At 39.9% G+C, this 25,255-nt stretch overlaps 1 protein-coding gene across 2 annotated transcripts in view; it reads left to right on the plus strand.

The window, feature by feature from the left end:
• Positions 1-7,072: 7,072 nt before the first annotated feature.
• LOC119720226 overlaps positions 7,073-25,255 on the plus strand; it is a 30,139-nt gene continuing 11,956 nt past the window's right edge. Inside the window, exons 1-8 of one of the 2 annotated variants that reach the window (XM_038189839.1) lie at positions 7,073-7,343; positions 9,613-9,722; positions 10,890-11,007; positions 12,012-12,115; positions 16,761-16,852; positions 19,052-19,184; positions 20,471-20,543; positions 22,385-22,588. In XM_038189839.1, coding sequence (XP_038045767.1) covers positions 7,225-7,343; positions 9,613-9,722; positions 10,890-11,007; positions 12,012-12,115; positions 16,761-16,852; positions 19,052-19,184; positions 20,471-20,543; positions 22,385-22,588 — 953 coding nt within the window. In that variant the 5' untranslated portion in view covers positions 7,073-7,224. The remainder of the gene's footprint in view (positions 7,344-9,612; positions 9,723-10,889; positions 11,008-12,011; positions 12,116-16,760; positions 16,853-19,051; positions 19,185-20,470; positions 20,544-22,384; positions 22,589-25,255) is intronic. The other variant, XM_038189840.1, reaches the window with a different exon arrangement.

Genomic DNA, 25,255 nt, shown 5'->3' on the forward strand with positions numbered 1-25,255 from the left:
ACGGCAAAAATACAAAATACAAAATACCTTTTATGGGCGAACCACTCGCTTTCAATGCGCAATCAGGAAAAATTATTCCACTGTTGTGTGACCGATTTGTATACAAACAAAGAAGCGGTTTGTGTGATTATTTTACAGATTCCAATCGCAAGCCAAACACCACACTGTGCCGCCTGTGACTTGCTTAATCTATTCGAAACCCGGCAAATTCTCGAGTTTAAAAAATTCCAAAGTTGCTTGAACTTTGTCTGCCAAGAACTGTTTACATAATTTTATAGTCGACATATATAGGCCTACAATCCTATGTTAAAAGGTGTCTGTCTGTCCGTCTCATGTCTGTCGTGGAAGTTGCAAGGGTTGATAAGGAGGGAAAGGCAATGTTGCAGTGACCATATATCAGTTGCTGAAGTGAACTCCTCTCATACAACACCGTGCACCACAGACACTTATGTCGATAAAAAAAATAATGCTTTGTAGCAAGCAATAAGGATTATCGATATGTCAACAGCAAAACACTCAGCATATCCTAAAAAGGAATTCTTTTGACTCTGTGCCAGGGAGCTCTTTTCTGCTGACTGTGTAAACAACGCCATTAAATTGGCAGGTTTTAATGCACTGTAAAAAGCATTGGAAATGTGGCCACAGTACCGTCATAATAAAGTGCTTCCAAACAAACTAAATACATCTCCTACCAGCAGGGGCGTAGCACGGTCATTTTTATTGGGGGGTAAAAAATTTCGGGAAAAGGGCACTTGCACATCTGTTGTGAAATGTAGACAGGTTTTTGTCTCCAGACACTTGGCCTCCGTAAAATCCAAAAAGCGGGGGGGGGGGGGGGGGTATCCAAAACGGCAGATGCCACAAAAAAGGGCACCACCATTTTTTTTTTGAAAAAGGGCACTTGTTCAGAAAAAAAGGGCATGCACTTCGTAAAAAAAGGGCACTCTTTACAAATTATTGGGGGGGGGGGGGTTAGTTGAAAAAGGGGCATTTAAATGGAAAAAGACAGTCTTTACAAAATATTGGGGGGGGGGGGTTAAACAAAAAACCAGAACACATCTTTGGGGGGGGGGGGTAAGAAATGTCGATCCACCAAAAAGTGGGTCCAAAAAATTACGGCGTGGGGTTCGGGGCTCTTAAAATGTTTGGATTCTAGATGCTCTGTGGTGCGATCTGAGGCAATTTCTGACGTGACCACTTTAACCAATTTATTTTCAGGAAAAGATGGAGGTGTGCGCAGTGTCTGCCTTTATTGCGACGTCACTTAAAAAAAGAAAGAAAAAAAGTTGGGTTCGCGTGGCCCCCGTCCCCCCCCCCCCCCGATCCGCCCTTGTCACACCTCTTAAGACTTTGTATAATCGCAGTAGACCAGTGCTGCTGCTGTAACTAGCCGGAAGCTTTCTCTTTTAACGTTGTCCCCGCCCATCCCGTGCCACTTTGTAACATTTACATTCACAGTGTAGCCCCAAAAGTTGCTGAGAAAATACTAACCGTTATGTGCACAAGGGCGGATCCAGAACACAATTTTTTTGGGGGGGCCAAAAAAAAAATTTGGGCCCGCTTAAGGGCTCCGAAATTTTTTTGGATTCTAGATGCTCTGTGGGGCGATCTGAGGCAATTTCTGACCACTTTAACCAATGTTTTTTTGAGGAAAAGATAGTGGTGTGCTCATTGCCTGCCTTTATTGCGATGTCACATAAACAAACAATTGGTTTCGTTTTTTTTTTGTGGGGGGGCATGGCCCCCTTTGGCCCCCCCCCCCTGGATCCGCCCTTGTATGTGCAGGCAGACTTCCTAGTGAAGTTGTTGACATGAGCTATGGATTGAAAGGTCCCCGGTTCGAATCTTGCTGTGTCCCTTTTTCCAACGACCATTATTTTAATTGGAGGGGAAAAGATAAAACGAAAACCCAAGCGCCTTGCTGCGATTCTGTTAAATTACTGAATAACACATAATAAGTGGCTTCAACCACCTACGGGAAAAAAAATATGTGCGCAATTCGCCCTTCGTCAGAAGCTGAATGGCGCGCCATGCTCCATTCGTGCAAAATAATGGAAAAAAACACAATAGTGTGACGTCACATGAAGATTTTAAAGGAATTATAAGTCCGTTAGTCAAAAAAAAAAAGTCTCCGGTTTCTGGTATGGAGCTTGCCCCAAAAGTGGTGCGGCGACGCGGCTTTTTTTTTTTTACCTGTTTTTTTTTTTTTTAGGCTTCAAATGTCGGCTGATGACTGCAAATGGTGCCCGACTAAACTTAGTGCAAATATATGGGAGTCCAGAGAGGCCACATAAAGCTTATTCTCGATCATAACCCCATCTAAAAACACGTTAAAATTGTGAAGCAGCAGGATTCCAGTCAAACCAGTGAGTTTGGCGGTTTTGAGACATCATCTTGTATTGAAAAAAAAACCTTTTCATTTTGCCGACGCGCATGGCTACGGCTACGCGCGCGCATACCAGAAACCGGATACTTTTTTGTTTGGCCTTAACGAATTTAAAGAAAGTGCTTGTTTGTTATTGCAGGCCTTTACATAGTTTTAAAAAAGTGACGTGGTTTTGAATGGCCGTTTCGGGTCAGAAATTGCGCACACTATTCAGAAAGAAAATTAGGAGCACCCGGCTCATAATTCGAAAGTTGAAATTAGTAAATTGATTACTTGTCGTGGGCCGATTACACTGTGCGATGTCTCTCCTTTGAAAGGTCATAACCATTAGATAATGCTAGAAAATTATCAATTCGATTTGAAAATCGATTTTTCAACTTGAAGGTGCCACACCCCAAATGCACGTACACCACTTTTACTTCGCATGGAAGTAAGATGCCAATGCGCAGTTTCTTCTTACGGTACCGGTGTAGCGTGAATATCCGACTCCATGAAATATGGACTCATTGGTAGTACTGCGCATGCGTAAGTACATAATATGCTATATTTTTAGTATCATAATAGACCGGCAGCCCAGAGCATTTTGATCAAACGAACGAGGTACCAATATCCGAGCACAGAAACATTTATTGTGTAACCTAACATATTCAGATATGGGTGTCTGCCGGGAACCCCCTGCTGCATGTGGCCCATGGGGCCCAAAAGAAGGGGGCAAATAATGGGCTGGATCAAACATTCGAGGTACCACATAAAACCAAGTTTAAATGAACAATTACACCCTACTACGTATAAAATATCCATTGCCAGACAAATTGTCTGCTGCATAGGGCCCGCCAGACACATCCAAAGTGGATGGAGGAGGGGCGTGGCCGTCACCCCCTTCCTCTTCATTTTCGCTGATACGGTTACAACGTGATGATTACAAAAAAAATGAAACTAGTTTATATTGATGCCTTAGCACTTGTAGAAAATGCAAATGTAACTGAAGAGTGATTTCAGGTCAGGCTAATTAGTTTAAGAGTGGGGCAGAAAGCGCGAAGGGGGGCGTGGCCGCCACCCCCTCCGTGTACATTTCGGCTTACATCTTCGCAATGCAATTTTTAAATAATGCCAAATTTCTCTGACAGGTGTGCTGATGTCTTGCAGTTATTTTGACACCAGTTGTATGAAATTAGGGCATGTCTTCGTCAACAAGTGTTCATTTTCCAGAACAGGTAGGCGTAAGTTAACTTTTCCCATTGAAAATGTACACGTATGCACATATGCATGGAAGTGCACTTGAGAGTGGCTCAGGCTAACAGATCGAATTAAAACTTCCCAGATGCATTACAAATTTAAGAGTATGAAAGTAAAACCATGTTTTATTGGTGCCTTGGTAGTTTTAGAAAATTACATCGTAAGAATGATTTCAGGTTAGACAAAATTAACTTAAGAAAAGAGTGGAGGGGGCGTGGCCGCCACCCCCTCCATGTGCATTTTCGTCCATATCGTCACAATGTGCTTGTTTTTAATCCTGCCAAGTTTCTCTGACATATTTACTGATGTATTTCAGTTGCTTTGAAACCAATATTATGAAAATAGAGCACACCTTCGTCGCCAAACATCCGTTTTCTAAAACAGGGAAGCCTAATGTTAACTTCTCCATGATCATGTTTAATGTCTATGACAGTGCGCATGAGAGTGCCGACGTTAGATGACCATGGCAACTAAATATTTTTAGAGGTTCAATTGAAAGTTCACATATGTACTTCAGATGTCCGGTGGTGTTTTTTTTTTATCTAAGTACCGGTAATTACATTGAAACACACAGGACTAGCAGGAGATGACTAGTCATAGAACAGTAACGGCTTTGTGGATTGGGCTGAAGATGGAATTGAATCTTAATGGGCAGCAGTGCAGGGCGGTTAAGGTCAAATATTTTGTACAAAATTGAGCACATGTTAACACATTTTTCAATGGAATATATAGCAGTATTCACTATTACACCAGTTGTATCCATATCGACTTGGGTAAACCACGTTGTAACTCTTTATCAATCCAACTGGTCACCGTCAGAGTGCGACGTTTGTCCGATGTGCCTGTTGTAAATATTCATTTGCACCTGCTTCGGCATTAAAAAAAAAGGGGGGGGGATGGAGACCAGAGGATGTGAGAAAATTATCTCTGGGGTCTAAATTCTTAACAAGAAAAAGGTCGCATTTTGAAGTAAAGTGGGTATACAAAGTTCACTCGGTGACATATTAAAGGTCACCAGAGGTCAGACATGAACTGTCCATATAGCCTATGTGGAAATTCATATCATGGCAAGAAGACTAGAAGTTTAGATGTGGGTCGTGAAAAAGTAGGGTTTACTTAGTTAATACATAGTCTACCTGATGTTCCCCAATACCGATGTTTCCCGAGATCCTTAGGATGGAGGGTTAAGGTTAGGCGTAGGGTTAAGGTTAGGGTTAGGATAAGGGTTAGGGTTATGGGGTAAGGATTTCGGGGAACATTGGTATTGGGGAACATCGGTATTGGGGAACAGAAGTATGCACCTGCTCCATGGTTAATATCACCATTGAGGTTTCTCTACCCTCATGATATCACCAAAAACCTTGGGCATTTGAACATTGATCTCTTGAAGCACACCAGAGGTCAGAGATGGAATGCCCTGCACGAAAATTCTTTTCATAGCATAAACACCTGCAATTAGAATTGGGTTCTGAAAAAATGGCCTAAGTTAATTACTTGTAGTTGTCGAATAAATAGCCTATAAATGTACACAAAAGCCATGACCTCTGCCAATTATGAATTTTTCCATATCGGATCATTACTTATATAGAACTTAAATTGTATATATATTGTATATACAAATTGTTTGATCTCAAAGTAAACAACTATTTAAGATGTTTGACTTTAACAGTCGATACTGCTCAATAAGATTCAATTCCATCTTCAGACTCAAGTCCCAAAACCACTTTGACTAGTCATCTGCTACCTGTGTGTTGTAATTACTTATAAGAGGACCACTTGACATCTGTAGTGTAAGTTTTAACTCAACCTTTTGTACTGCATAGCAAACATGTCAGAGAAACTTGGTACGATCAAAACATGCATTGTGACAATATACAAATGTAGGCACAAATGCACTGGAGGGGGTGGCGACCAACTCTTTTTGCACCACTCTTTAAGTTAATTTGTCTACTCTAAAACCGGCACATTGTAATTTTCTAAAACTACCAATTAATTAACAAAAACTGGTTATATTTTCGTACTCATAACTTTTATGCATCTGGGAAGTTTCAAATGAATTCGATCTGCCACTCTCATGCGCACTACCGGTACCATGCACATGTGCATGTGTGTACATTATCAATGGGAACAGTTGTTCAATTATGAATGGGAGCTCTGTTTTCATGCTTTCAAAACAACTAAAATACATCAGTAAACATGTCAGAGGAACTCGGCGCCATTAAAAACAAACACATTGTGACGATATAGACGAAAATACACATGGAGGGGGTGGCGGCCACGCCCCCTCCATTCTTTTCTTAAGTTAATTTGTCTAAAAATCATTATTAAGAAGGAATTTTCTAAAACTACCAAGGCACCAATAAAACATGGGTTTATTTTCATACTCTTAAATTTTTAATGCATCTGGGAAGTTTCAATTTGATCTGTTAGTAGCCACTCTCATGTGCACTTCCGTGCATATGTGCACACGTGTACATTATCAATGGGAAATGTTACATTAGGCCTACCTGTTCTGGAAAATGAACATTTGTTAAAGAAGGTATGCCCTAATGGCATACAACTGGTGTCAAAATAACTGCAAGACATTAGCACACCTGTCAGAGAAATTTGGCATTATTTAAAAATTGCATTGCAAAGATGTAAGCCGAAATGTACACGGAGGGGGTGGCGGCCACGCCCCCCTTCGCGCTTTCTGCCCCACTCTTAAACTAATTAGCCTGACCTGAAATCACTCTTCAGTTACATTTGCATTTTCTACAAGTGCTAAGGCATCAATATAAACTAGTTTCAATTTTTTTGTAATCATCACGTTGTAACCGTATCAGCGAAAATGAAAAGGAGGGGTGACGGCCACGCCCCTCCTCCATCCACTTTGGATGTGTCTGGCGGGCCCTATGCAGCAGACAATTTGTCTGGCAATGGATATTTTATACCTAGTAGGGTGTAATTGTTCATTTAAACTTGGTTTTATGTGGAACCTCGAATGTTTGATCCAGCCCATTATTTGCCCCCTTCTTTTGGGCCCCAGGGGCCACATGCAGCAGGGGGTTCCCGGCAGACATCCATATCTGAATATGTTAGGTTACACAATAAATGTTTATGTGCTCGGATATTGGTACCTCGTTCGTTTGATCAAAATGCTCTGGGCTGCCGGTCTATAATGGGAGCATGGGCGTCGGTACAGCTCGAATTTTTGCTAATCTTCAAAACATGCGTAGTAGACATATCAAAGATTAAAAACATAACAGAAAAATTGAAAATCAGAAGAAAAAAAATCGTCTCTAGTTATTTTTCCCACCATTGTTCTCCACTATTGCCTTTGCCCAGAACGGTTTTGGTCGGTAGGGCCTACGTCAAGTGCAATGACAATATTTTTCGTTTCTTGATCTTCGGCCTCTACGCTGAACAAGGGCGCCCTCCATTCTGAAATCCCGGAAGGTATAATCCACTAAGCATTACGTCATTTCTTTTTTCTAAACAAAGACAGCATTGGGGGTGTAACTTGGCGGAATGATGGGGTGAATCAAGCTTGTTCTAAGCCCGTAACTATTGGTTTTTTATTCCTCAGTTTCTTTTGGTTCAGTGTTTTTGGTCTGTAAGTAATGTCCATGCTGTGTGAGCGCGATACCAACCACAATACGGAGGCAGATAATGTGAATGCGATTGTTGACGATTGGCGAAATGGAGCAATGCAAGTCTTCGGTGCCACAACACGGTTTGTGTAGGCCATTGGTTTTGTAATAATATAATATTAATAACGCAGTGGCTATCGTTACGGCAGCCGTAACGTATTTCGGAAAAAATTCCGTACTCGGACGTCACTTTTTTCAATTATTTTTCTAGCGCCAAAAGTTACATCTTTTTTATGGTTATTCCTCCAATTTCCCTCCTTAATTTCTATTTATTAATCAGTCAGTTACTTCATCGGGATTCGAACCTCTGACGCTTGCTTGATATACACGAGACTCTTAACCGCTAGGCCGTGCACGATCGCTGTTGCAATAATCAATCTTTGGACGTATTTGAAGTATCCATTGAAATAAACTAAATATTCATGAGAAAATAAATATTCATAATGACGTATTGCACTATCATTGGCAGGCTCATGCGACGTCATGGTTGTTGATGTCAAGTGTATAACGTACCGCTGTCTTTTAGCCACTACAATCAGTTTTGACCGGCTGCTTCAAGTTAGTTCTGCACGACGTATGCATCCAAAATGTGCTCTAAAAACACATTTTGAGTAAATTTTTTTCACCTTAACACAGCTTCCTGGATTTCTCTTGGTTCAAATGACAAGGTGAGGTGACAATTAATATGTTTGGCAGCAGATAAATTGACGTCCGAGTATGGAACTTTTCCCGTGAATTTGAACGTTATGAAATTCGGACTTTATTTCCCTTTTGAAAAACATCCTCCAAAGCCTCGGGTTAGAAAAGGAAAAAAATTCGAGTGCAAAACTGAGATGCGAACCTGCAACCTCGCGGTGCAAAATCCTACCCTCTATCGACTGAGCTGTCGCACTGCTCGCTAAAACGTGGGGAAACAAATAATTATATACCTGCGTGCATATCAAAAAAGTATCGTAGAGGGCGCTAAACAATGGCTGCCATAACGATAGCCACTTCGTATTAATAAACAGTGCTATTTTAATAGTAGTAACTGTTTATCATTTAGAAGGCACCCGTGTGCAGAGTTAAAGTTGGGAAAGAATGTTGAAACCTGACGCTACTTTTTTTTTCTGAAATAAATCATATCAATTATCATCTCAATAACATAAATAAAGGTCAGTCATTGTGGAAATGTTGAAAAGACGTTTGTTTCTCATCAGTCCCAGATTAATCTGGGACTGAGAAACATTTCCAATTTTGTTGGCAAATATTTAGAAAATTGGGAAAAAATGTTGCAACCTTACGCCACTTCTGCGATAGTGTACAAAGTCTACGGAGAGTCAAGAAGTATTTCCTTGGAAATGTTTCTCAGTCCCAGATTCATGTCTTATCATCATTGTTGCAATGAATGACCTTTATTGAGATGATATATGAAGAAAGAGGTGTCGTCAGGTTGCAACATTTTTTCCGAAAATTGTCTTGACTCTCCATTCGACTTGTACACAACTGCTGAAGAGCCATCTAAATGTCGGTCGCGTTCGGGTGATGTGGACAATCAGTCGATCATGACACTATCATGACACTAGTCGAACACCTTTTCTTTCTAATTCACAACTCTGGATTTTTTTTTTTTAAATGTTAGTAAAGCCCGAGATATCCTACAGAATTGATCGATCGCGCAGATCGACCGATTGCACCCAACACGGATACTTCATTTTTTGCCGACTTTAGTCTTAAAGGTTCCCAATTTATAGTATACAATCAGTTCCAACTTCAGTATTGCACTTGAGCAGGCCAAACCATAGTTGGTATGGGCGGGACGTGTGGAACAAAACCAAAATAATTATGTAACTAAATACAAGTTAGTTTCACTGGTACTTTTCAGCATGTTTGACCAATGTGTACATAAGGCCAAAAAAAAGTCTCCGTAGCCATGCGCGTCGGCAAAGTGAAAAAGTTTTTTTTTCAATGAAAGATGATGTCTCAAAACCGCCAAACTCACTGGTTTGACTGGAATCCTGCTGCTGCACAATTTTAACGTGTTTTTAGATTGGGTTATGGTCGAGAATAAGCTTTATGTGGCCTCTCTGGACTCCCATATATTTGCACTAAGTTTAGTCGGGCACCATTTGCAGTCATCAGCCGAAATTTGAAGCAAAAAAATCAGGTAAAAAAAAAAAAAAGCCGCGTTGCCGCACCACTTTTTGGGCAAGCTCCATACCAGAAACCGGAGACTTTTTTGGGGGGGCCTAAGGCATGGTTCTAAGGACGCCCTCTAACTATAGTTGGGACCAACTGTATATAGTTGGGGCAAAATTACGCTACGATTACTGATTGATGTACGTGTCCTGATTGTTCTTGTTTCACAATCATCCACAGACGCTACTTGGAAGTTTTTGAGGAATTTGATCGTGGAAACAACAAACTGGACAGACAGAATCTACGACAGGCCCTGAATCACATGAAGATATTTCCAACCAGATCCCAAAGTTTGTAGAATTTTATGATATTTCAGGTAGACAATATTTTTTGTGTGAAATTTGCACCAGCCATTTTATTGTTTATGTCAATTGAATTTTTCTTAAGGTTCCCTAAAGATCATATGTCACATGATAAATCATTTATATTCTTCAAAAAAATTGATGATTTGTCCACTAGCATTGACTAGTAAGCCTCAAATCTACATATAACACACTTATTCAAAAACTTTGTTTTCAGTGTTTTATACACTTTGTCTTTGTATACAAGCCGACTAAATTTGCTGGAAATGACATTTCGTTTAAATAAGGAAGTTTATTTTTCCATAGTCAAGGAGTTGTGGTGTCCATAAAGTGAATCATAGCTGCATGAAGACATTTTGGATGAAAACTTTTCGATGAAAAAATTACTGAAACTCCTCAATCCGTTCGAAGAATATCACATTAAATATTAAATGCAACGACCCTAAAACCTGTTTTGTCAACAACAACAACAACAAAAATTTATTGAGTATTCTTACTGTTTGTGGAACAACTAAGAAAATAACATAGAATACTTAACAACTGTAGTGCACGATATCTTTATTAACAACCCTGGTTAGGCAAACAAAAGGATTCATAAAAATCCACTTTTTGGAAAGACGGGCCTTCAAAAGACTTTATTGAATATTTTTAACTTTTAAACTGAGGTTTTATCGCTGCTGATGTTTGAAGACAATTGTGACAACGCATTTTTGGACCAAAGAGGTTTTAGGGTCATTGTGTTTAATGGTGATATTCTTTGAACGGATTTAGCAATTTTGGTAATTTCTTCATCTAAAAGTAGCTTATGAAATTGGCTTTCCAGTCATTATTATTTTTGGTACTACATATTTTGTCAAATATGAAATATAATTTAGGGGGTTTGGGTTCCACTTTTTTTGAACACCCTGTATAACAAAACAATTCTTGACTGCTGTGATGTGAGATATGCCGTTTTTGACCCCCTCGGGTGCATAGCACCCTTGGTTTCGCCTCGGGTGTTAAAAATGGCATGTCCCACATCACAGCAGTCAACAATTAGTAAACATGTCATGGGTTGTATATTCGTCATTGCACGTTACTAAACATGCCTGAGTATTTAAGACTTCATGAGAATTGTTAACATCTTTTGTTCTCTTTTTTTTTTATTGTTGACAGTTTATTCCATGCTGAAATGTGGGAGTGAGTGCTCGGAGAGAGATACCGACGATTTCATTACTTTTGGGGAGTTCTGCGTCTTTGCCTCAGACCTAGAGGAACATTATGAAAAATCCAGGTACTTGACTGTTACTATTTAAGTTATATTGCATTTTCAGTAAAAAATGTCCTTCCAGTAATTAAACCCAGCTGACACTGCATTATGGGGAAGTTTGACCAATTTGTGGGGACTTTCTGCTGTCCCCATAGTGTCTTTGGTCCCCACAATAACTATCACTCAACAGATTTGTAGTCTCTATATGCACAATTATGGAACAAGGGCGGATCCAGGGGGGCCTAAGGGGGCCATGCCCCCCCCCCCCCCCAAAAAGAACCCAATTTTTTTTTAGATGACTTTGTAACAAAGGCAGGCAATGAGTACACTTCCATCTTCTCCTCAACAAACATTGGTTAAAGTGGTCAGAAATTGCCTCAGATCGCACAACAAAGCTTCTAGAATCAGAAAAAAAATTTTGGCCCCCCCCCCAAAAAATTGTGCTCTGGATCCGCCCTTGTTATGGAACAAGGTTGTTTGTACATTCATGGGCGTTGCCAGAACGGGGGGGGGGGTTGACAACTTAATTGCCAACATACCACTCGGGGCTAAAAGGTATAGCCAGGTATTTTGTCCACATCACCAAGCTGCAACATTTGACTTATGGGGATGCTTCAAACAGATCGGACGGACCAATGTTGGGTAACGGGTGGCACTATTCTTGCAGCTTTGCAGGTTTTTTTAGGTCAACTTTCACGCTTTATAAAGGGTGTATCAACAATATGAACCAAATCCAGCTCTGGAACTGTTGCAGTCAGACCTGAGAATTCCAAGCTTAGTCTCACCTCAAGATTCCAAAGACTGGATTTGATTTATCTTGTTCATGCACCCTCTGTACATGTAGCTCCTATGACTGGACCGTACTTGCTATCCAAATCCAGTCTTGGAACAAGACTACCTTCCTGTAAGAACACAATGCTGGAGTACTGAGGCCCTTACACTCGTTTGCTGAGGTGCACCCCTGCACCTACATGCATGGATTCCCCTGATAATGTACAATTCATTTATTTTGCCCCATTGATCCACAGTGCCTTAAATCATTCCTGTGAGATTCCTAATGCAGCTGATCCGCGATTTCACCACAGCACAACTCAGCGACCGCGATCTTCATCGTCCATACCCAAATTCAAAGGTAAACAGTCTTTTAAACTCTTTTCATACTGTGAGTTGAGAAAGTGGCTCATTACATGTATAGGGCTGTGTATCGGAACCAGTTACCGGTTATGTCAGGAAGCAGGTCTGAATTATGGAATCGAGTGCCCGTAACCAACTTTACCTAGGCCCAGAGTTGTAATGACTCAATCAATGACTCGACTCGAGTCTGACTCGGGTCACATTTTTTTAAACACATTTTCTAATTCGCTGTTTCATCATTGGTTTTGGGCGATTTCTTATAAAGCTCTTGGATTCGAACGCTGGCTAAAGTTATGGCCTCCTTTTATAAATGTTGGTTTATAGTGTTCAAATAATCGTTACTCGAATTGACTCGAGTTAAATATTTGACTCGACTCGACTCGACCTTTTGACCTAATGACTCGACTCGACTCGAGTCACTTCTTTAAAATGACTCGACTCGACTCGAGTCACAAAAATCAGTGACTCGTTACAACTCTGCCTAGGCCTAATACTTGAAATAACTTGAAATAACCCATATTTCAACATACTTGTGAACATGCGATGCAGAATGGAACGGTTTGCAGACATGCAGTCGGCATCACACGCCCACAACATCTAATTGTGTAAACAGGTATTTTCAGTCTCTGTCACTCCCACCAATTGCAAAAGCAAATGACTGGGCTCGACTAGAGTCACTGTGAACAAGTGACTCAACATTAGTCGAAGGCTTTGCGGCACAATATACAATGACTATCTGGTTACTACATGTACGTAACATCAAGTTGGAATGCGACTCGCGCCTGCAAGTTCAAAGAAAGAGACTTAACATTTTCTTTCATTTTTTGTCAGTATCATCATTCCTAAATATACTTCTTTTAATTAAAGCAAATTTGTTCATTTTTTTATGGGGCATGCTTGGATGACTTTTGTGAAACAGATATTTTGTGGTATCATTACTGCATGTGAAATAAACCTTGACTAAAGCTAAGGCCAAGTTCGCGCAAGGACTATAGTTGACCAATGGTTAACTAACGTTTGCCCGAACTCTGTCTAGTCGACGGTGGTTGACTACGCTAGTCGACTATTTGGAACCATCCTACTGGGGTTGGTTGCTTCGCTGGTAACCAATAGCCGCGCGCATTCATAACGCAAGCAGAGAGCCAGGATCCAGAAGTTTTGCGATGACATTTTGACCAGCGTTTGACTAGAGACGTTCGCACGTTGCTATCAGTGCGCAGGCGTAAGGTACGTCACAAATCAACCACTAGTCGACTAATGGTCCTTGCCCGAACTTGGCCTAATCTGCTAATCCAAAAGGTTTAAAAATAATTCCCTGAAACACTGACCCTATTTTGAAACAGATCATGTAATCAGAAGGAGACCTTTTTTTTGGCCTAATAATATTTGATCAATTCCTGAGAATGGCGGAAAGCAAAGAAGCTCACAGAAAGCAAGATTTGTTTATTAAAGGAAATGGATTGCATGTACCATGAGAGTATATCCTGATTATTTTAGGCCCTACATGTACTTGTTACTTAAAAGGAATATACAACATTTGCAAACATCGAAAAATAAAACTACCCAGTTTTTATGAAATACCTTACTAGGATGTTGGTAAATGACAGTGTAAAGCATCCTGTAAAATTAAGGCACCTGGTGTGAAGTCATTTTCAAGAAAATTGTGTTTTTGTATAAATTTCCAACAGTGGTCGGCCGACCACCGTTGGAAAAACCTAACTATTTTTCAACTACTGCTCTAAATTCACCATTTTTTCAGTCCAAAAGTTTGTTTGCTATTGGGTACATGTTCATGAACGGGTGCAGGCCAGCTAGACTGCTTCCCTTACCTTACAAATTTCCGGCATCTATAAATTGATCCATTTTATCTTTAGTGGAGTCCGGGAACCAGACTACTCCACCATTTGTGTTTTTCTTGGTTTTTCCAGCATTTTCGAACACAAAACTTCAAACATGTCAGTGAAACAATATTTGATATATCATAGTAACCCCTCAACTAGTTCATTTCTGAAAATTACAGCAAACCAATGATGTACATTCTCTTTAAAGAGGTTGTGGAATGCTCGAAGACATTTCCGTCATTTTTACCCCTCAGCCGAGAGGCTCGAGGGGTATTGTCATCGCCTAGGGCGTCCGTCCGTCCGGATGTATGTGTGTCTGTCCGTCCGTCCGTCCGTCCGGGCAGCTTAGTTTCCGGATGATAACTTGAGTTAGAAATGTTGTTTGGGGTTGTAACTTCGGTAGGGGGTTGCCCTTGGGAGTAGACAAGTTGGGATTGGTTTTGAGGTCAAAAGGTCAAAGGTCAAGGTCACCGTGGTGAGTTAAATGTAAATGGTTTCCGGATGATAACTTGAGTTAGAAATGAGATTTTGGTGTCTAACTTTGGTAGAGGGTTGCCCTTGGGAGTAGGCAAGTTGGGATTGGTTTTGGGGTCAAAAGGTCAAAGGTCAAGGTCAGCATGGTGAGATAAATGTAAATGGTTTCCGGATGATAACTTGAGTTAGAAATGAGATTTTGGTGTCTAACTTTGATAGGGGGTTGCCCTTGGGAGTAGGCAAGTTGGGATTGGTTTTGGGGTCAAAAGGTCAAAGGTCAAGGTCACCGTGGTGAGTTAAATGTAAATGGTTTCAGGATGATAACTTGAGTTAGAAATGAGATTTTGGTGTCTAACTTTGGTAGAGGGTTGCCCTTGGGAGTAGGCAAGTTGGGATTGGTTTTGGGGTCAAAAGGTCAAAGGTCAAGGTCACCATTGTGAGTTAAAGGTAAATGGTTTCCGGATGATAACTTGAGTTAGAAATGCGATTTTGGTGTCTAACTTTGGAAGAGGGTTCCCCTTGGGAGAAGGCAAGTTGGGATTGGTTCTGGGGTCAAAAGGTCAAAGGTCAAGGTCAGCATGGTGAGTTAAAGGTAAATGGTTTCCGGATGATAACTTGAGTTAGAAATGAGATATTGGTGTCTGACTGAGGTAGGGGTTTGCCCTTGGGTACAGGCAAGTTGGGATTGGTTTTGGGGTCAAAAGGTCAAAGGTCAAGGTCACCGTGGTGAGTTCAATGTAAATGGTTCCGAATGATAACTTGAGTTAGAAATGAAATGTTGGTGTCTAACTTCGGTAGGGGGTTTCCCATTGGTACAGGCATGTTGGGACTGGTTCTGGGGTCAAAGGCCAAAGGTCAAGGTCACCACGTTGAGTTAAAGGTTAATGGTTTCCGGATGATAACTTGACTCTGGCTGAGGGGTTTCAACAGCAACGCTGTTATTTTTCGGGTATACATGTATGTAGCCTAAGGCATGTAAGGTGTGATGAAATAAAAACGACTATTGTTTCTGTCATAAAATGAGTACAGAAGATATTTTTGAGAGCTGTTTTTCAAGTCCTGTCATGCCTGTTTCGACCCGAACGTGCAATTTGTGTAAAAGTCGCCGTTGCGGGCAGCAAACAAAACACAGCAAATCGTGACGTAATAAACAGGACTCCCGATGCAGAGTAGCATAAACGAGTCCGTTTTATTACGTCACGATTTACTGTGTTTTGTTTGCTGCCCGCAACGACGACTTTTACACAAATTGCACGTTCGGGTCGAAACAGGCATGACAGGACTTGAAAAACAGCTCTCAAAAGTATCTTCTGTACTCATTTTATGACAGAAACAATAGTCGTTTTTATTTCATCACACCTTACATGCCTTAGGCTACATACATGTATACCCGAAAAATTGCACGTTCGGGTCGAAACAGGACCTGAAAAATAACTCTCAAAAGTAACCTTTGTACTCATTTCATGACAGAAACAATAGTCGTTTTTATTTCATCACACCTTAGGCTGCATATACCCAAAAAATGACGGAAATGTCTTCGAGCATTCCACAACCTCTTTAACACAGTGAAAGGGATTGTTATTTTTAACAGATGATTCACATCCTGTAAAAGTTCTTGAACATGTACATTGTAGTGCATACATACATACACATTATGTGGGATGTAGGTTTATTGGTTTTGTCAATGTTTTTGCCACCTCACACCTATCACCACCCAAGGGGAAACACTGGTTTGGCGGTTTGGCTGCAGCACTACATGTACTTACAACCTGTAACATTTTCCACATCTGTCAGGCATTCTGGCAAAATGAGACAGAACTGGGCGGGGATAGAAATAAGGCTTTTCAAGTGATTTTCATGAAAAAGCCTAAAATGCTCCTTACAATACTGTTTGTTGCACTTCAATCGGATATTCCATTGACAAGTTATGGCTGTTTATATTTCACATTAATCGACAAGACAAAAAAAAATACTGAGAAAAAGGCCTTTAAAGTATCAAGTTTTGTATTCATGAAAAGGAAAGATGTCAATTGTTTTTCCTTAAAAAAAAATGTATTCCACGATTTTTTTAAAATATTTTTTTTAAATATGTGTAGTAGGCGTATCAGAGATTACAAATTTATAAATCGAAAAATCAAAAAAAAAATCACCCCATTGGGTTTTGCATTTTTCACCTGAGCCCAGTTCCGCCTCTTTTTGGCCAGATGGCCTCAGATTTGTGCCATATGTACATGATACAGGTATACATTGTACATGTACATGTTGTATTTTACCATCTAAATGAACAAATATGTAGTTATTTCCCTCTCTTCTCTATTTACTGTTCAGTGTTCCTAGGCGGTTCGTGCAACCCAACAACATGGAGGAAAGACATAGCTATCCCAATGTTGGAAGAGTACAACCTATCCTACTACAACCCAGTCAGTATAGACGTGTATATCGTTAGTCAGTTGTAGTCTAGTCACCAGTCAATCATAAGTCCATTACATGTCTGTTTGCAAGTCCATCACAAGCCTTGAAGGTCAGTCACAAGTCAATCACAAGTCAATCACAAGTCAATCACAAGTCAATCACAAGTCAATCACAAGTCAATCACAAGTCAAGCACAAGTCAATCACAAGTCAATCACAAGTCAATCATAAGTCAATCACAAGTCATATCAATCAAATGTCAATAACAAGTCAATCACAAGTCAATTACAAGTCAATCAAATGTCAATCACAAGTCAATCACAAGTCAATCACAAGTCAATCACAAGTCAATCACAAGTCAATCACAAGTCAATCAAATGTCAATCACAAGTCAATCACAAGTCAATCACAAGTCAATCACAAGTCAATCAAATGTCAATCACAAGTCAATCACAAGTCAATCACAAGTCAATCAAATGTCAATCACAAGTCAATCACAAGTCAATCATAAGTCAATCACAAGTCAATCATGAGTCAATCACAAGTCATGTCAATCAGATGTCAATAACAAGTCAATCACAAGTCAATCAAATGTCAATCACAAGTAAATCACAAGTCAATCACAAGTCAATCACAAGTCAATCACAAGTCAATCAAATGTCAATCACAAGTCAATCACAAGTCAATCACAAGTCAATCAAATGTCAATCACAAGTCAATCACAAGTCAATCATAAGTCAATCACAAGTCAATCACAAGTCAATCATAAGTCAATCACTAGTCATGTCAATCAGATGTCAATAACAAGTCAATCACAAGTCAATCAAATGTCAATCACAAGTAAATCACAAGTCAATCACAAGTCAATCACAAGTCAATCACAAGTCAGTCACGAGTCGTCAATCAAATGTCAATAACAAGTCAATCAAATTTCAATCACAAGTCAATCAAATGTCAAATCACAAGTCAGTTAAAATTCAATCACAAGTCAATCTTCTGTCATCTCATCTCAACAACATTTATTTCCATATTGCAAAATTTACATTGTAATATACAGAAGGTCAATATTATAAAGAAAGATGTTTGATGAAATACATGAATAATTATGTGAGACAAACATGAAAGAGAGGCATTGTGGAGGCATATTCAAAAGACAACGTGTTATAGAAATGCCATTTTAAGACAAGAAACGGGACAAGCAGAACTTACAACAAATCAGACAGGAAAGACAGAGAACGGAACAGGACAGACAAAACAAACAAGAACCAACCAACTGGGATGTACGTGTATTGAAAAGTAGAAACTGGAATCCTCTCAGAAGAGTTCAAGAGGATGAAAAAAATAGAATGATAAAGAGAAGGAGCTACTTTAGATAATTGGAGACAAGATGGTTTTGTAGAAACATGGTTTCTTAAAACATCCCACACTGGATGACCAAGTTGATCACAAGTCCATCAAAATTCAGTCTCAAGTCAGTCATGAGTCTATCACATGCCCAGTGGAGCTTCCCATATTGATCTTTTGCATTGCAGACATCTTTGATGTGTGAGCTTGTATGGCCTTGAGTAGATCTCTTGTACATGTATATGTTCATTATTAATGAATTTTTTGGGATGTTTGAGTAGCTCACCCGGATCGACTCGAGTAAAGGCAGACAGGTTAGCCACAACAGCCGGGCTAATCGAATGTTCAACCGCGGGCCATCACTAATCTCACGTGATGTCTGTAGCAACACCCATAGCCACTGACAAAACGCTCTTTTCAGACTGGGTCTTAGTTTGATAGGCCTATTTATTGTTTTTCAGTCAGTTGCAAAACTAATAATAGTTGGGCTGGAATTATAGCCTTTAAAGTCGCAATGAACTCAACAAATAATTACCTTTAGACTTCAAAGGAACTTGATTTTTTGGTCCTTGAGATTTCCACTGTCCGGCTGCCATATTTGTCCGTTTCTAAAAATGAATGCATGGGTGACGTACTTCCACCACTGACTCTGCTCCAAGAGCAGGGTTTGTGGTGGCTGGCCCGGGTGAGCCCCGAGAATGAAGTCAGAGCTAATCCAACGGCACAGGGCTAACCCGAGTCGACTCAGGTGAGCTAATCGAACGCACCGAATGTAACAAAACACACCTCAGAGATGGCTACTGCATGCAGTAAATTTATTGGAAATACTGGAATTGACTTCGGCCTACTTCTTGTCACAAGCAGCAGGTTGAGAGTTGGAGCCATGAGCTGATAGCTATTGAGGACGATGCCAAGGAAAGAGCTGAGCTGCTCCTGTTTGTCATCGACAGCTCAACGCGCAGTGTAGCATCGCTAGTCGAAGCAGCATATCTATCAGGTATTTTATTTTACATAGGGCAGTCAACCGTCTGGCTCCCTGACCTGACGACATTCAACATCAGGATCTTTGGCTCTTGGAACCAGACTGGTTCAACCATATGGTTCCTGGACAATATTTCATTTAAGAAAAAAAAATGAAATGTACTTCAATGAAAAGTAGGATTTGATTAAAAACATCAAATTATTAAGAGAAGTATTAAAAGAAAAAGACAAATTTCTCACATCCCGAATTTGATCCCCGAACCATTGGCATGATAGTCCATCCTTTATAACCGATCGAGATACCAAAGTGCTCTGATCAGCAGGGCAGTACTAAGTGTGATATAGATTCACAACAGTGTTTTTGCAATGCCGTAACAATAGCAGTTGAAAATCGCGTTACCGCTGCTATAACGATAGCTACTATGTTTATTTTATGGATATGGCCCCCAAAACACAAGGCCAAGAGCTACTCAAGTTACGGTCTACAAACTAGAAGAAACAGAACAGAGCAAAAAGAAAGTCCAAATGACCAAACAAATATCTGTTCACGTTTCTTTTGAATTGTGAAAGATTGGTCAGTTGTACATGTAGGCTCTGAATGTAACATGGAATTGTCCTATTTTCATTTTCAGTTAAAACTTCATTTCAAGAATATTTGGGGAAGCTGTTGTGGATCTTGCAGCTAATACCCAAGGCAATGGGCCTGTTGCCGATAAAGATTTCCGCAAATTATAATATAATACTGAAAAGCTTTGAGGGGGATACAAGAATATAATTGCACGAGCTATAATAATATTGCTCAAGTTGAAATGTTATAGGGAGTTCAATATACTCTTGTATTCCCCGGAAAAAAAGCCATCCAATATTATTATTAGTATTGCTTTCAGGCTGACTTGATATGCAAAAAATTAATTTCAGGACACTGTCTGTATTTCTCAAATTTCGTTTGAAACATTCTCCGAAGCAATTTTCGCCGCTCAAAGCTGCTATTGTGGTTGTTGACAACAGTGCGTGTGTAACCTGCTTGTGCTGTGCGCTGCGTCCGCGTGCAGTCGCGATTGTACAACGAGCTATTCTTAACTGGTTGACAACTGTGAGTTTTATGCTCATGATTGTGAGGGAACCATTGAATATATCCGGAAGACTGCAATATCAAAAGTAATATCGCAGTCATCCGGGTACTTTTTACGAAAGCATACAATACCCTGATATATTTTTACCACTGGAAGCCTGATCATAATCCCAGATATTTTAATGAGATGATTCTTGTCACATTTTTTCTCCCGATAATTTTCTTCATAGGTGGAGGGAGACCGTTGGTGCTTGTCATGAAGGGATTGCCCACAGAAGTAGACAATGAGAGAATCTCAGAAAAGTAAGACATGACGATGCTGTGGCATGTGGCCATTATGGTCTTGTCCCCTGTATCTACAGAACATCATTGATACAGCCTTTCATGATGCAATTGGAACCTGACTATTATTTTGCTTTACTATACTTATTCATGATCGAGAGCCGAATTCTCACCATCATGTGCCAGCCGCTATTTGTGCTGTGTAACCAAGCGTGCATGTGAGTATTCACGCACAGTGTAGATACGTATGCGTAATAGACTATCGCACGGGTTACCCGAACTTTATTTCTGGTATTTATTGGTTTGGTTTTGAAAAGGTTTTTGAAATTGTTCGTGTTCAAATAAAGGCATGTCAAACACAAACTCAACCGATTTCAAGGAAAATCAATCATGCGCATTTTTTCTAATTTCAAAATGCTTCATCTTGTTCATGATGTAAAAATCTTGTTGCCTTTTCCCTTCTGTGTTTCCTTTTCTTTTCGATCCACTTAGACTACACCTTAAATGAATTCACAATATTGTTCTTCATTTCAAGTTCAATGTGTTTTATATATAAATCAACTGTTTTTGTTTTGTTATTTCAACTTGATGACTTGAGTTTGCATCTGATGTACCGCATCATCGATTTTCCTTGAAATCGGTTGAGTTTGTTTTCGACATGCCTTTATTTGAACACGAATAATTAAAAAATTCTTTTAAATATCAAACCAATACTCCAAGCTTTAAAATGGTATAATGTTTAAAAATAAAAGCGGCACGTGTGTCCGCACTGACACTAGAGCCTTGCAAAAAAAAGTTGCGGGTATTTTTGGATGTGCTGTAATTCTTTTGCTTCCCAAACTGCCCTGACTGTTACTTACGTACATGTACAAAATGTACTACCTAAAACACCTAAAACCACCCAATCCCTGCTTGGGTTAATCGATTCATGCAATCAGGAAGGAAATACAGTGTAGTACAATGTAATACAAGTTCTGAAGGGTTATCTCATGACTGTGTACATGTACACATGTTATGCACATACACAAGAACTGAATGTTTTAAAGCTATAGTCCATCATTTGTAATTAGTGCATTTTGTTCGTTTGAAGCAACAAAAGTGTTCAAAATCTAATGAAGGACACTGAACAACTTACTTGATGAAGTTTCAGCTCAGCTTCAGCTTCATATTCCCTTAAAAACAGCATTCTAGGATCTCAATTGAAAATCAAAAGTTGCTAAATTATGTTTCGAATTGTTTTGAATTGCAGCTTTACGCGATGTCGCGCACTGATCCGAGGAATTATACCAACCGCGCGTGCCTGTGCGCCGTTCCAATGCTTGTGCGCGCTGCGCCGAATAACAAAACGAGCAACTAATTTTTATATTTTTTTACGGTGCTTCTTAAGCCTTCTTTCATTGATTTCTTCAAAATGACAGCTTGCCAGAAAGGATAATTTCACAGGGAGTTTAGTCCCCTTACTATCTTTCAACCAGTATGTTTTTCAACAATAATTAGGCCAGTTACTTTTTCGGATAGCTGCAAATGATGGACTTGGGCTTTAAGGTTGCCATTGGAAAGGAAGTCATTCAGGAAATGCCCGGCTCCGTAATAAAATGAGATAAAATCTCATGTCACAAGGTCACAGAGAAGATATTTTAGACATTTGTTTACAAGGGTATTCATTTTGTATGAATTCACATGTTGATTAGGGGTTGCTAAAAGAAAAAACGAACATTCCTAACATTAATTTTTAAGAATCAACTTCCAATACCTTGGGGAGCTTGTATCGACTATCCACCTCAAACCATGTTATATTTTAACAGCAATTTGATAGTCACGGTTTTTAAATGTTTGCAAATGTTGTGCATTACCTTGAGCAGTGAGTTGAAGGATCTCAAGCACAGCCATGCCTTTCTGTGCGATATGGTGGAGAGACAGTGGTGTCCCATCTTTGAGGATCTGAAAATCGCCTTACACTGTGCGGCCAAGGTTCTGCACCAGGGACTGCACATGAGTCAACTTACATCAGAAGACAGAGCACAACCTGTGAAACATCCCACCTTGAAAGTTGGAGACAAACTAAGGTCAGTTACACGATACAAGGGTTATTGCACCAATAGTTAATCCTTTAGGCACTGTAGCGCCCCAAACAGCCCTGCTTATTACACACTGTACTGCCCGAGCAGTCTATGGTTTTATTGATTCTTCAGTAAATATAAAAAAAAATGATGTAATGCAAAGTGCTACATTGTTTTTTCTCACAATCAATCTGGGGCAACACTGAGTATACAGTAGTTAAAAAATATGTTGGTGAAGAGCAAAACCCAATAGTAAGCGTTCTACAGGCGCTAGTGGGTTTATACAGTACAGATGAACACTGCAAAACTGAACATTCAACTACAACGAAACTCTTTGCCTCCCCTGCGCCTCGCTATCATTTTTTGTATACCGATGATAATGAGTCATAAGTTATGACTATTATCTAAACAGCGGTACACATTTGAATAGGGTCCAAAATAAGCTGCAAATATTTTTGGGATAGACCCAATCTAATACTAACCTCGTTCCCAGGGTGTCGAGTAGTACGCGCCCATTACTTCCTGCTCTCTCACTTACTATTGGAAACGAGATGGAAAAAGTAAGCACTGGGGACGAAGTTGATTCCATATGTACCCAACGTGTGCATGTACATGTACACACATACATTGCATGCAGATACATGTACCATGCAGGTTGCCCAAGTAGTCTTGAACACAAGTAGGTTTATTGCGTTGTCGCGATTGGTAACCGACGCTTGTGGCGTGTATTAAGACAAATGAACCTGGTATCCCGCCCATTTGCATGGCGCACTGATTTTACGCATGCTTTAAGTCTATACATGTACCTCACTGGTCCACATGCATATGGTGCTCCGATAGACGTATACACAATACACTTTGCATTGTACATATGCGGTACATGTACCCCGTAATAAACAGGCAAAGGGTAAAAGCAAACGAATCAGAACACAGGAGTTGAATTGGCAAGTCAAACGAGCTTTCATTTTCTTTTTTTCTATCTTATTAATTAAAAAAAAGGGAATTTTGCTTTCCAGTAATTTATCATGACCCACCCACCCACATTTTCGAAAACTTTTTGAAATTTAAAAACATCAAACATTTTGAATGGCCCCTTTAGGGAACTTCTACTGGTACTACTAGGCAGAGGAAGGCAAGGGCTATTATCTGCAGCCATGCCCTAACCGGTTTCAAACATCACGTTTATAACTGTATTAACTCCGGCATCCCACTATTACCCCCCTTCATGTACCTTTTTGGTTCAAAACCATGATAAGTTTAAAAGGTGACAATTAAACCTCCCACGATTTTTGTTCTACCATTTTATTTCATGTTCGGGACTTCTCTGTGATGCGCGTGCACGCGTGTGGTACCGGTACCATCCCATTCAACAGTTCACAATTTATTAAGTACATTCAGGGAACACGACCAAAATGGCTTCATCATGAATAAGGTCCATAGCCTTGGTGGGAATTTTTTGTGTGTTAATTTTTAACATTGAGCTTTTTATTTCTCACCAGAATAACTTTATAAGCAATACACTTAGTGCTGTCACTGCAAAAAGAATTTGATGTAAATGCTCAGGCGTGATTCAAACCAGAAATGTTTGTTAAATGTACTTCATCTGCAAATTTCAAGCTGGGAAACTAATTATGCAAATTTCATGGCACTGCAAAGAATTGAATATGATAGGGCTGTCCATTTCTTAATAAGTTAGTACTTGATTATTCAAAACTGCACTTGACTGAATATTCAAATATTCGAAACGTGCCAGTCAAGTTTTCCACACGCCAACTGCAGCTGCCTTCCTCACTGGTCAAAAGTTGCATACAAAGCGCGCCAGTTAAAATTGCATGCGGCGACAGATATTATGGGCCGCTGGTGTGTTTTGCATTAAGTATTACTATACCTCATACATATTCATGATCGAGAGCCGAACTCTCACTGGTAAATTCACCATCACGTGCCAGATGTTATTCACGTGCCATGATTCACGCACAGGGTAAATACGCATGCGTAGTAGACAGTCTACTACGCATGCGCATTACAGAGCAATCGAGGAACTGTCGCACGGGTGCAGTATGCACGCGCGAACATCGCCCAGGAGAGATGCATGGTTGCACGGTTTGCGTAAATGTGGATTTCCAGAGCTCAATGATGCCATACTGGAGAAAATTTATGGACCGTGTAAAGATGTCTCCTGTACAAAAGAAAGTTGAACACAAACAACTGTATTTACAACTGTAGTAACTGTATTATATTGCAAACAAACTAGTAATTGAAGTTGAGCAACAATATTCTTTTGGTGAGCTGTACAAGTTTCCCCGAATTTTGTTTTACAAATGTAGGTGCATATAATATATAAAAAAAATTGGCAACTGAATATGTATGAAGTATAGTAAAACAAATATAACATGGTTTATTTCGGGTGGACGGCCGATATTAGCTCCCCTCGGTATTGGAAGTTGACAAACTAGTTCCCACAGCTTCGTCTCGGAAACTAGTTTGTCAACTTCCAATACCTCGGGGAGCGAATATCGACTATCCACCCTCAAACCATGTTATATTTGTAGACTGTACAACTGTCAAGGGATTTTACCTACCAAAAAGAGTGGGACCCAATAAATAGGCATCGACAAAAAAGTTACCTTTTACAAAAAAGTGGCATCTGACAGTCAACAACGCAACTTTACG

This window comes from Patiria miniata, unplaced genomic scaffold (genome assembly GCF_015706575.1).
Source record: "Patiria miniata isolate m_02_andy unplaced genomic scaffold, ASM1570657v1 HiC_scaffold_9, whole genome shotgun sequence".
Lineage (NCBI taxonomy): Eukaryota > Metazoa > Echinodermata > Asteroidea > Valvatida > Asterinidae > Patiria > Patiria miniata.